Below are 13,463 nucleotides of genomic sequence, written 5' to 3'. Positions count from 1 at the left end.
TAAAGGTTATGGATTTAGATGACCCCAAAGCTATTCTCTACCCCCTGGACTTTTAATTTACATGAACTAATAAAGTCTTCAGTCTTCACGTAAGCTAATTCAAGTTGATGTTCTATAACTAAAAACTGAAGGATTTCAACAGGCTTTTACTGCAAAGAGAAAAATAATTTTTACCTAGTAAATCCCAGTTAATTATTTCAGCATACTCTATCATAAAAGGCATACTGTAGAGTAAATACATTGACTTCTTACCTTCAGTCACTTATCTTTTCCCTAATAAAGGGACTATTACATTTTCCTGAAGTGTAACTTGAAATTCAGGAAATACACAACATGTAACCCCAAATAAATGTGATCTGTGTACTTACACTCATCCAGCCCCAGTTGATAGGCCAGGTTCTGTAGACCTCGTACCTTCTCCATCAAATTAGCTGTGGTGAGACTTCCCAGTTCTAAAACAGAATCATTTATTTCAATACCATTTCTTTCCACTGTTTTCTAGTAATAATTCATTTGGGTTGTGAATCCTGGCTATAAAAGTTTTACAGTACAACGTGGGCACAGCATGCACAAAGCCAGAGTTTAATCTCCCACACCACCAAAAAAGAAAAAGAAAGAAGAGTTTTCAAGTTAATTCCTATTGAATAAATAGAAAATGGGTTCATATTTCTTCTCCAATCTTTTACACACATACACACACACACACACACACACACACACACAAAACCAGTGAAATTTTCCACTATTGCAAAATGCCTTGAAATGATCTTTCCCATTTAATAAGAAAAGAGCAACAGTAACAAATTAAGTATTTTATCCTAAGGATCCTTTTATAGCATTCATTTTGTCTAGTGCAAAATGCATACATCATTAAAATACAGAACCTTATGATAGGACTGGGGTTGTGGCTGAGTGGTAGAACACTTGCCTAGCACATGTGAGGCGCTGGGTTCAATCCACAGCATCACATAAGAATAAATAAATAAAAATATTATGTCCATCTACAACTAAAAATATTTTTTTAAAAAGCAAGCTAAATTACTAAAAAAAAAAAAACTTATGATATGCCATAGCATTGAAAAAGCCCTGCAAAATGGACAGTCTCCATTTACAAGTCTCCAGATTTCAACTAACAATAAAATAGCAACAAAATATTATTTCCCATTTTCCAAACTTTTCCAAAGTTTAGAAAACATAGACTAGATATAAATCCAAACTTACCCTTCAAATCAAATTCCTATAAAAAAATTTTAAGTTTTCCAAGTAAAAAGACGTAATACTAGAAATAAAAACCTACTTTCCCAGATTTTCATTTAAGTAGGACACAAATCCTTTTAGTTTTAAAACACAGGTCAATTTTGCATGGAACATACTGAGATCTCTCACTTAAAATCTGAAGTTTCCTTAGGAAATGCATGTAAATGGGATATTAAATAAATGTCTGTTTGGAACATCAGAACAATGAACCTGAGATGCCCTTGAGACTTAATTTTTTCCATGGCTAGAGGAGGGGAATCTGTATTTAAGCATGCAGAACAATGAATTACTTCTGAAATCAAATAAAGATATTTTTCTCTCCCATTTATCATGCTGCAGTCATTATCTATATCTGGCATAAGGAGACTTTCTTGATCTGTTCAGGCTGCTTAAATAGCTTAAGACTTCCAGATTTTTTACCGTAATTTCAGTCTATTACTTCACAACCATCATGAATCTTAACACCAGAAGGACAATAAAATAAATAGTGGAAAATTAATGTTTTTAATTTAAATTTCTGTTCTGTGACTGAGTTCCAAATAATTCATCAAACGTAATATTCACTACTTCTAGAATTCTTTATGGAAGAAACTAAAAGGATAGGAAGAGAAAAAAACCAGCTCTTAACAAACCCTTAAGAAAGGTTGTCATTTAAACATAGCAATGACAGCAATATATGCTATGAAATCCTAAATAAGGCACTGTGTTTTAGTGGAAAAAGCTTAGACTTAAAAGAACTCTTTCTAATAAATCTTGGTTAGTTAACCATGGACATCATTATATCGAACAGAACTTTGATGACAATTAAGTAAGAAAATTTATATGAGAGGTTTTTTTGTCAATTGGCATTATACAAAATAAACTTAATATTAAAATAACTAGCAACAGAAAAAATGTGACAATCTTGAATTGTCACAATTGTGACAAGGTTTTTTACAAATGGAAAAAGTAGAGAAAGGCATTTCAGATGTGAAGAACTATGAGTAAGGATGGTTAAGTAGGCAGTCTGAAGCCAATAATACTTGAAAGAGAAAAGTAAAAGAAAAATTGGAGGTGGTTTGTGTCACATGTCTGTAGTCCTGACTACTCAGGAAGATGAGGTAGGGGGATCACTTGAGCTCAAAAGCTGAAGACCAGCCTAGGCAACAGAATAAGATCCCATTTCAAAAAATAAAGTTAGAAAACACCAGCACCACTTACCTTTCAACATGTCAATGTCATCCCGTTCTATTTCAGCCATCCATTTGGGTGGAGAGCTAGTAATAGGCTGTCAGAAAATAATATATCCATTCAGATACATACAAAGTGTGAAGAGACCCTACTCTTCCTTCCTATAAGAAACGTAGCTTAAGGGGCTGGGGTTGTGGCTCAGTGGTAGATCACTTGCCTAACATGTGTGAGGCCCTGGGTTTGATTCTCAGGACCACATAAAAATAAATAATAAATGTCCGTTGACAACTAAAAAATATATATATATATCTTGTTACCCAGCCTTCAGGTAGTTTGAAAATACTTGCAAATTATAATTTCAAAAATCCAGATTTTTCTAAGTTCAGATATGACTTACAAATAATCACCTTACAAAATAATACTGCTCATCTTTTCATTTATTTATTTTCTTAGTTGCAGATAGACACAATGCCTTTATTTATTTATTTTTTTATATGGTGCTGAGAATTGAACCCAGTGCCTCACACATGCTAGGCAAATGCTCTACCACTGGGCTATATCCGCAGCCCAATACTGCTCATCTTTAAAGCTGAAATCAGAGAGATGTTGTTAAAAGAACTTGGTGAGACTACTATTACTATTTCAAGTTAGTATAGCATTGAAATTTCATTCTGATGGCAGAAAGAAGACTCAAGAATGTGAAAACCCTAAACTAACTGACAGAATAGAGAGAATGGTCATTACTTAAAATTTACCTCAGATGTACTGATTTAGAATATCTGGGACTGGGGAAGGGTTAAGTGGAAAGAACAGAACAAGGGAATCCACAAATAGACTTTCTAAAAAATATATTTTTAGTTGTAGATGGCATAATAACTTTATTTTATTTATTTTTGTATGTGGTGCTGAGGATCAAACCCAGTGCCTCACACATGCTAGGTAAGCACTCTACCACTGAGCCACAATCCCAGCCCCACAAATGGAATTTTTTAAAGCTCCATAGCTACAACCAATTCTGTCACATACAACAAACAATACTTCAGCCCTTGAATCTTCTCCCTTTTTAAAAATTAAAATTGAGTTGGTATTAACCATGTAAAAAGCAAACACTTTGTATCATGTCATTTACACCCAAAACAACTCTATGAAGTAGGTATTATTATTTCCATTTTACAAATGAAAAAAAAAAATCAATGTAGATTTTAAATTACTTAGCCACACAGCTAGAGGAGTCAAGATTTACAAAATTTACAAAATCAGAGTCCAGAAACCATGATGAGTCCTCTAGGTTGCCTCCCCTAAGACACTCTACATCAAATTCACCATTTTTATCCCAAGTAGGGATGCTAACTAGGGTTCTAGGTGGAGGTAGAAAGAAAACTCAACGTATGTATATGCACATTTCTAGGAAAAAAGGTATAGATATTTAACCAGATTTTTTAAAAACACCACACTCCAAAATCATTATGTAAAACAAATAAATCATTCTTCACCAAACCTCACTCTTCAAATGAGTACACACACACACACACACACACACACACACACACACATTTATATTTACAACTTAAAATATTTACTTATAACCAAATATAATTAACTAAACTGAAAACCAAGTATAACTGAGATAAGAAGAAAATCAAATCATATACTACCTGCTCTATCTATTAGACAAAAGTTGATCCAATAGTAATGCCACCTTGCATTGTTGATTACATCCTAGACACTAGGCAGTGTTTTACATGCATTATGAAATTCTATACAATAATTTAAGGTGAAAAACTAAAGTTCAAAAATGTTAGAAACTTGCTCAGATCACAAAAAGTTTAATAGCAGACTCTAACACAGGTGTGCCTGACTCAAAAGCTCCATACAACTGCACTCTCCGGCCTAGGCCTTACAAGATGCTGAGGAAGCAGAGGCAAATACTCATACCTGACTCTTAAACAAATGAAAGAGGCTATAAAGTCTAGATTCCCTTGGAATAAAACTCACAGAATCTAAAAGTCTCAGGTTAAGAGGAGGATATTTAACTCAGCACCTTGCACTCTAAATAATGAGAAGAGAATGCTAAAAATATAGTAAGAGACAGTGGGAGTTATGTCACAACCCCCAACAATATGGTTTGAAAGAAAGGGCTTGGGCTTTGGAATTAGACAGATCTGAATTCAAATCCTGGTCTACCACTGCCTAGGAGTTGAGCAAGTAACTTAGCGGTCAAGTTTCACTGCTAGTCGGTTCTTGAAACAGTGGGCTCAAATTCTATTTAGTGTTAAGAATATAGAGGCCATAATGAGTTCAAAAATCTGATTCTTCCATTTAGAGTCTATAATCTTGGGTAACTTATGTACCCACAACCATTCTTGCAGATATCCTTGTCTGGGATGATTAATTATAGTACTATCTCATCTGGTTTTGTAAAGATTAAATAACATATGTAAAGTACTTAGAACAGTGCCTGGCACATGGTAAGCACTATGATGCTATCATTAATATCATATTTTCTTGGTTGTGGGAATATATGAGAGAATATATTTAGAGCTTCAAGTACAAGGTCTGCTGCTGTGGAAGTGGAAAAGTCTGTGGCTCTTATGAATGCCTTCTCTCAGGTTTCTAATGAAACATGGAGAAATTAGAAAATTCTCTAAGGAGAAATAAGTTTACACCATAATGCATTGGATAATTAAAAGAGAAAGCTTCAAAATTATAGTTTGAACAAAAAGAATACTACCAATACATTAAATATTTCAACTGCCTTACCTTAAAACTCTCAAACTGAGAAAAGAGGTTAAGAAACAAAGGAAAAAAATGTCAAAATAGAGCATCTGAACAGAGAAATGCATTATCAACCATTAACATGATGACAATATAAACAGATTTATAGGATTGCAGTTAGAAAATAATTTGAAGGCTATCACATGGTTCATGAAAATAAAGAAATGAGAGATTAGAGCTTTCACCCAGGAGAAAACTTTAGATAAACTTCATTAGGAAAGTAAGATATTACTTACACTTTTGAAGGAAGCTGCAAATTCAGCAACACCTGGTACTGAAAAGAAAAAAAAAATTATTCATTCAACAATCTTTGAGTGCTCAGGCATAAAGGATTCAAATAATTAAGAAAACAGCCTTGCCATCAAGGACATTACACTCTGAAAAAGAACAGTGTAAAACAATAACTCTAAAATTATTTAAGTGCACTAAAAAAGATGCCAGGTGCCATGGGAAGGCAAAAAAAAAAAAAAAGGGAAGGAAGAAAATCTAAACCAGACTAAGGAGGCAGGAAAAACTTTTGGGAAAAAATAATGCCTCAACTAATAATAATAATAATGCTTTAAAGGACCAGGAACTAGTTGTGAGGATGGTGAGATACAGTATCTCTTACCAAAAAGTTTAAACTTCCTTTTTAGTTATGCTGTTTTTTTTTTAATTCAATTACTCATTTAAGTTTATCACAGGAAGAATTAGATTAAAATACAGAAAAACAAGGGATCTTTTGGAAGATTTACACTTGCTAGCAGTGCTTGCATCACATTCTGATAAAGGCGTGGTTATGTGGCCTTTGGGTTAGGATGAACGATGCTCCCAGTAGAAGCAGGGGGACTGAGCCAGAGCTGTGGCCAGAACATGGAAGCAGTTAGACTGACCATTGTTGCAGCAGGTCATTATGTTTTACAAGCCATGAGGCATAAGGAGCTTCAAGTAAAACAAATTCTTAAAAAAGATTACCAAAAATTGCCATCAGTGGTAACTATTACAGAGGTAGATTTGAACCCCAAATGAGAAGAGGAGGCAGCATTAATACTTGGTTTAAGCCCTACTACTTCTATAGGAAAAACAAGATGCTCTTAAATTACCCACAGAAGGATTTCCTTAGATAGGAGCCTAAATCAATGAAGTTAAAGGTTGATTAGAAGGTCAAGCTAAAAAATGAAGCAAATGTATGAAGAATTATTAGTTTAAAAAAAATTAAAAACAGATAGTTAAAAGGGAAATGATGTTCAAACTTACTAATAAAAAAACACAAACTTAAAATAATAGAGGTTGGTAACAGCAAAAATTGGCTGGTTCGTGAGAAAATGGGCACTCTCTTCCACAGTCATCCTCTTCCATGTACACAAACACATGTGCAAAGATACTCATTAATAAAGGTTGCTGTTGTTGTTTGCAGTACTGGGGGTTGAACTCAGGTGTGCTCTACCATTGAACTACATCCCCAGCCCTTTTTTATATTTTTTATTTTCAAACATGTTCTAGCTGAGTTGCCAACGTTGGCCTTGAACCTGTGATCCTCCAGTGTCAGTTTCCTTAGTTACTCAAATTACAGGTATGCACCAATATGCCCAGCTCTCATCAATAAAATTTGCAAAATAAAACACTGAATGTAGCTTATGTCCCCAAATAGGATATGAATTCACAAACTATAATGTATTTATGTAATAAAATATATTTAAAGGAATGAAATTGACCTACACATATAATAAGGTAAGATCTACTAATTAGTTACTAGGTTTAATAAATTAAGCTGAAAATCATATTCACAGGGATCCATCATCATAAAAAACAAAACAATCCATCTATTTTCTTTTTTCTTTAATTTTTTTTGACGTTTATTTTATTTATTTGTATATGGTGCTGGGGATCAAACCTAGTGCCTCATGCTAGGCAAGCACTCTACCACTGAGCCACAACCCTGGCCTCCATCTATATTCTTAAAAAATATATTTATTTAGGATTGGATATATAGCTCAGTAGTAAAGCATCTGTCTAGCATGTGTGAAGACCTAGGTTCAATCCCTAGACCACACACACACACACACACAAAGTGGAAAAAAGTGTGTATATGTGTGTATAATACACACACATAAAGTATATATTACACTACATATATTATATATATATATATACATTGTATATATATATATTTGTACATATACATATATATTTACTTATGTGTATAATAAAGACCAAACCAATTTGTAATAAATTAATTATAGTTAACTTTAAAAAAGAGATTAAAGAAGGTAAGGAAATGTTTTGTATATCTCAGTATTATCTATATTTATTACAGATATAGTTTTTAAAAACAATTATTATTTCAAGGATCCTTACTTTCTGTCATACAATCTTCTAGAAAAAATACACAAAACAGATATTATCATTGGACATCAATCTCTTCACTCTGAAGTGAAATAAAAACTTTAATCATTACAGTTACTTGATAAACTCTTCAAAAATTTCCCATGGGAATACTGGTTCTTATGCATATATAATGATAAGAAGAAAGTAAAAACTTACATTGTTCTGGCCAAAGATCTGGTGAGGCACGGTCAAGTTTTTCAAAACTAAGCAAAGATGCTTCCAAATCTGTTCCTAGGACGAAACACCCAGATTAGACATAAAGACAGGAAACACATTAATTTCTACTTTATTACATTTCAATCTCAACGTAAACTGAAATACTCAACTGGAAGTCTAGAGATTTGAGTTCTATAACTACTAATGATCATTATGTAAAACAAATAAATCATTCTTCATCAAATCTCACTTTTCAAATGAGTAAAACAGGAGTGATTTGTTTTTTTCTTTTGAGTACCTGGGATTGAACTCAGGGGCACTACGCCACTGAGCCACATCTCAGCCCTATTTTGTATTTTATTTAGAGACAGGATTTCACTAAGTTGCTTAACATCTCACTTTTACTGAGGTTGGCTTTGAACTTGAGATCCTCTTGCCTCAGCCACCTGAGCTGCTGGGATTACAGGTTTATGCTACTGTGCCTGGCTAGGAGTGATACGTTAGATGAGTGTTAAGAAAAATGAGTATTAGCTGGGTTCGGTGGCACACACTTGTAATACCAGTGATTTGTGAGGCTAAGGCAAGAGGATCTCAAGTTCAAGGCCAGCCTCAGCAATTTAGCAGGACCCTGTCTAGATTTTTTTTTTTTAATAAAGGAGTAGATATGTTACAATCAATTGAGTACCCTTTACTCCCATGAAAGATAAACTCCTCTGCTAGAACTCTGTATTCCATCTTCTCTTGCTTTGTCAAGAACAACACCTTCAATATCTTCCTCTTCATTTTCTATTTTCTCTAGACTCGTACTCAACAGCAAGCAAGTCTGCTCTAGAATTTCCCTTCTGTTATTTTTTTGTTTGCAGTACTGGGGATTGAACACAGGGGCAGCACTAACCTATATCCCTAGCCTTTTTATATTTTGTTTTGAAACGGGGTCTTTTTTCCTAAAGTTGTGACTGACCTCAAATTTATGATCCTCTTGCCTCAGCCTCCCAAACTGCTGTATTATAGGCATGTGCCACCATACCTGGTGTAGAATTTCTTTCTTTCTTTCTTTTGGTATTGGGGATTGAACTCAGGGGGCACTTAACCATCAAGCCAATCACTCTTTTTATTTTGAGACAGGGTCTCACTAAGTTACTGAGACTGGTTTCACACTTGCAGTCCTTCTGCCTTTTTTCTGAGTAGCTGGGATTATAAGCATGCACAACCATGCCTGACTCTACACAATTTCCTTACTTTAAAAAAACAAAAACCAAAAACAGAAACCAGCCAGGAATTGTGGCACTCACCTGTAATCCGAGCTACTCAAGAAGCTGGGCAGGATGATCACAAGTTTGAATCTAGCCTGAGCAATTTAGCAAGACCATCTCTCAAATTTTTTAAAAGTTAAAACAATAAAAAAGGCTGAAAATAAAGGTACTGTATTTATCTACTATAAACAAAGATATTAATAAAAAAAGAAAAAAGGTGAATTCTAGCTACTGCACTTGCCTAACATATGTGAGGGCCCTGGGTTCAATCCCTAATACTAATGGGAGATTTAAAAAAAAAAAAAAACCCATAACCTCCTCCATGTCCTTCACTACTAAAGCTCTAGAGTTGTCTATCCTGTTGTCTTTCTTTCCATTCTTCACTTCACATTATGTCCTTAACCTATGACAAGCAGGCTTCTGTCCCTACACATATGGATAGAACATACATACTGCATTGTAAAGGACATCTGTGACCTATGTTGTTAAATCCAATGGTCATTTCTCTTTTCTCTCTTCTGTGATCTGATTACTCCATTTCTTTTCTTCTTTTAAAATATTTATTTTTCAGTTTTCAGTGGACACAACATCTTTATTTTATTTTTATGTGGTGCTAAGGATCGAACCCAGCGCCCCGTGCATGCCAGGCAAGGGTGCCACCACTTGAGCCACATCCCCAGCACCTTGATTACTCCATTTCTAACAACCATGCTGGTTTTTCTACTAGTCCTTGACTCCTTGCTGGCTCAGCTCCTACCTCATCTAGTTCCACAATTCTTACCACAATTATGGGCCAAAGATTCCATATTTACATTACCACCTTTCTCATGAGCTTCAGTTATATGTTTAAATGGCTACTTGACAACTCTCTCCATTTATTTAAATGTGTGAAAACTTCTTAAACTTAGTATGTTCAAAATCATAATTTCCCAATCCTTGCCAACTCAAGAAACTGCAATATCCTAAACCCAAATTATCTAACCAAAAGCCCAGATTCATCTTTCATGCCTCCTTTTCCAGAACTGTTCTAATCCATCGGTAAATTCAACAGTTTCTTCTCCAAAATACACCACAAAATCAAATGTATACAAGAAGCCATTACTTCTCTCCTGCACTACTTCAAAAACCTCTAAATAGACATCCCTGCTCCTGTTCTTACTCCTTCCCTTTCACCCTCAGACCTATTCTCCACAAAATAGCCAGATACTACTTTTCAAAAATGTCAATCATGTTCGGCATGGTAGCACATGCCTGTAATTCCAACTACATGGGAGGTTAAGGCAAAAGAATGACAGACAAGTTTAAGGCCAATCTGGGCACCTTAACCAGAACTTGCCTCAAAATAAAAAGTAAAAAAATGTAGCTCAGGGGTAGAATGGCCCAAGTACCCACCCTCCAGACACACACACACACACACACACACACACACACACACACACACACGATTATTAATTTTATTAAATCACAACCCTTAAGTACATGACTTTTCAATACTGGGAGTGACCACACCAGAGTACTCAGAGAACACTTCAGTAAACTGAGTATGATGATTGTCTTAGTCGGTCCACTGTGTAAAAATGGAAGATCATGTTTATTTTAGAGAAAGTGGTAGAGTGTTCCCGGGTTCAGTCCCCATTCCCATCCTCCTCTCTGAAAAAAAGGCAATCAGTTAATGTCATTCTCCAACTTAAAAGTTCTTTTTTCTAGCTAAATCTCAAAGTACATATCCTACCATGTCCTATAAAATTCTACCTGATTTAGCCTCTTATTCTTTCTTTGACCCTACTTCCCCTCTATTTTCCCCTACACACAATAGGTACTTTAAAATTTGTTGAGTATTAATGTGTGCTTAGCATGCTAGTTAAATTAGTTCATTTAATGCTATAAACCAGGGGTTCTTAACATTTTCTGGATAAGCAACATCTTTAGAAATTTGGGGGAAAAAAGTACACACTCTCACCCTAGAAATGCATATGTGCATAAAACTTTGCACAAAATGTGCTTTTCTCTACACCAAATCGTTTTACCCGATATTCCAAGGGAATTTCTAAAAGCAATGTAATTGGTAAAGAACTCAAGCCTATCACACTGGCTTATTTAAAGTATCCAAAAATTTGGTCAGAAGAAAAGCTACAAAATATATAAAATGTCAATTTTCAAATTCTCAAGAAATATCTCAATGGGAAACTCAATAATAACAAAAATAAACTTATTGGGGGGAGAGAATCCAATAACCAACAAAGGTTGTAATACTGCATTCTGGGACATAACTCTGCTGAGTCATATGCTCATAAAATAATTAGACGGCTTTACTTGCATTTCAATTTTCTTCCCTTTTAAGAAACTCCAGTAAGGGATGGGGTTGTAGCTCAGTGGTAGAGTGCTTGTCTTGCACATGTGAGGCACTGGGTTCGATCCGCAGCACCACATAAAAATAAATAAATAAACAAAAATAAAGATATTTTTAAAAAAGTAACTCCAGTAAATTTAGCATGAGAAAGACAAAAGATGCAGAAAAGTAAATTGAAGATTAAAATGAACTACTTTACACAAACCTGTGCAGCAATAAAAATGTGCCAACCTACAGATTATATAAAACAGAACATATACATAATTCCTTGCACTATTTAGTTGTAAATAGTAGAGTGCAGGCAGTCTAAACTTTTATTATTACTTCCCTGTCTCCCATATATCCATGACCCCCCCCCAAAAAAAATCCACATACATTGTTACCAAAAAATAAAACGACAAAAGAGTAGCTGACCTAAACTTACTTTCAAATCAACATTATTTTAATTAGATTTTAAAGACAGAGACAGGATACTAAAAATAAAAGTGAAAAAGCAAAAGCAGTAGGATAATTCAGGATGATTTTGGTACTGTGGATTTAACCCAGGGGCGTTTAAGCACTGAACTACATTCCCAGCCCTTTTTTGTTAAGTTGCTGAGGCTGGCCTGGAACTTGCCATTCTTCCACCTCAGCCACCCCAATCTATGGTATTACATTCCTGGGCCAGAGCGTCCAGCTGAAATACTTATTTAGAAGCTGCATTTAAATTCAGAATGCTTAATTTGATTTTGTCAAAGTGAAAAAAAAAAAAAGACTGGATAGAAAAAAGGTGTAACTGTCAGAAAGGAGAATAAAAACTTTAAAACTCAAGATGGTAACAAGCGGCAGTGGAGCACAATTGTAAATCCAGCAACTCTGGGGCTGAGGCAGGAGGATGGAAAGTTCAAGGCCAGTCTCAGCAACTTAGTGAGACCCTATCTCAAAAATACTTTTTTTTTTTTTAAGGGCTGCAGATGTTGGTCAGCAGTAGAGCACCCCTGGGTTTAATCCCCATTACGGGGAAAAAAGAAAAAAAAATTTGCAAAAAAGAGACCATGGAGATGATTAGATAATCAAAGGGTAAAAATATTATTCCCAATACTCTTCTTAGCTAAGGAAAAGAAATTGCGAGAAGGCAGGGAAAAAAATCAAAGACAAAGAACACAGCTCCAAAATCTCCAAAACTTGAAAATATAAAAAAAAACCCTTAATAATAAATTAAAAATTTCAATAGCAATTACTTCTGTATCTACAACTTGGCTGACTTCTTCTGTGTGGTGAAATTTAAATAACATAAATTCACCATTTTATTCTTTAAGTGTATAATCAATGGCATTAAGTACATTAACATTATCCAATCATCACCATTATCCATCATCAAAATTTTCTCATCTTCCCAAATTAAGGTATTAAATAACTCCCCATTTCCTTAGCTGACTTCTTAAATGCCTTTTTTTCCTCCCTCTTCTGGCAAGAGAAGTATCTAAAAGGCAGAACAATTTCTTTTAATTCTGAACATCCACAATTTTTTTAATATTTATTTTTTAGTTGTAGTTGGACACAACACCTTTATTTCACTTATTTTTTTTTTTATGTGGTGCTGAGGCTCGAACCCAGGGTCTCCCACGTGTGAGGCAAGCGCTCTACTGAGCCACAATCCCAGCTCCACATCCACAATATTCATACAGTATGTTCCCATGCTCAAAAAATTTCAGACTCTGGAACTGGGGTTGTGGCTGAGTGGTAGCGTGCTTGTCTAGCACCACATATAAATAAATGAATAAAATAAAGGTCCATCAACATCTAAATAATTTTTTTAAGTTACATTGTTAAAAAAAAAAAACTTCAGGGCTGGGGATGTGGCTCAAGCAGTAACACGCTCGCCTGGCGCGCGCCCTAGTGGGGGGGGGGCTGGGTTTGATCAGCACCACATAAAATAAAAAAAGATGTTGTGTCCACTGAAAAGTGAAAAATAAATATTAAAAAAATTCTCTCTCTCTTAAAAAAACAACTTCAGACTCAGTTGAACATTATTCCTAGATATATCTAATCTTTCTTTTAATATATATTAATTGAAGGATAACTGCTTGCCAAGCACTATGCTAAACCCGGGGATCCAAAGAAAGAACTTATGACCAGGCGTAAAAGGGTCAAAG

General features: G+C 34.8%; 1 protein-coding gene across 12 annotated transcripts in view; it reads right to left on the bottom strand.

The window, feature by feature from the left end:
* Positions 1-13,463, bottom strand: part of Lin52 (lin-52 DREAM MuvB core complex component) — a 108,205-nt gene that overhangs the window by 93,185 nt on the left and 1,557 nt on the right. For 6 of the 12 annotated variants that reach the window (XM_078050539.1, XM_078050540.1, XM_078050538.1 and 3 more), the window contains exons 2-6: positions 9,432-11,383; positions 7,726-7,800; positions 5,439-5,476; positions 2,458-2,524; positions 369-452 (exon numbers count right to left, since the gene is read on the bottom strand). In XM_078050539.1, coding sequence (XP_077906665.1) covers positions 369-452; positions 2,458-2,524; positions 5,439-5,476; positions 7,726-7,800; positions 9,432-9,480 — 313 coding nt within the window. In that variant the 5' untranslated portion in view covers positions 9,481-11,383. Of the gene's footprint in view, positions 1-368; positions 453-2,457; positions 2,525-5,438; positions 5,477-7,725; positions 7,801-9,017; positions 9,080-9,431; positions 11,384-13,463 lie in introns of those variants that run through there. The other 6 variants (XM_021723765.3, XM_005321230.5, XM_021723766.3 and 3 more) reach the window with 4 other exon arrangements.

This window comes from Ictidomys tridecemlineatus, chromosome 5 (assembly GCF_052094955.1).
Source record: "Ictidomys tridecemlineatus isolate mIctTri1 chromosome 5, mIctTri1.hap1, whole genome shotgun sequence".
Taxonomy (NCBI): Eukaryota; Metazoa; Chordata; class Mammalia; order Rodentia; family Sciuridae; genus Ictidomys; species Ictidomys tridecemlineatus.
This window is presented reverse-complemented; position numbering and strand designations above follow the sequence as displayed.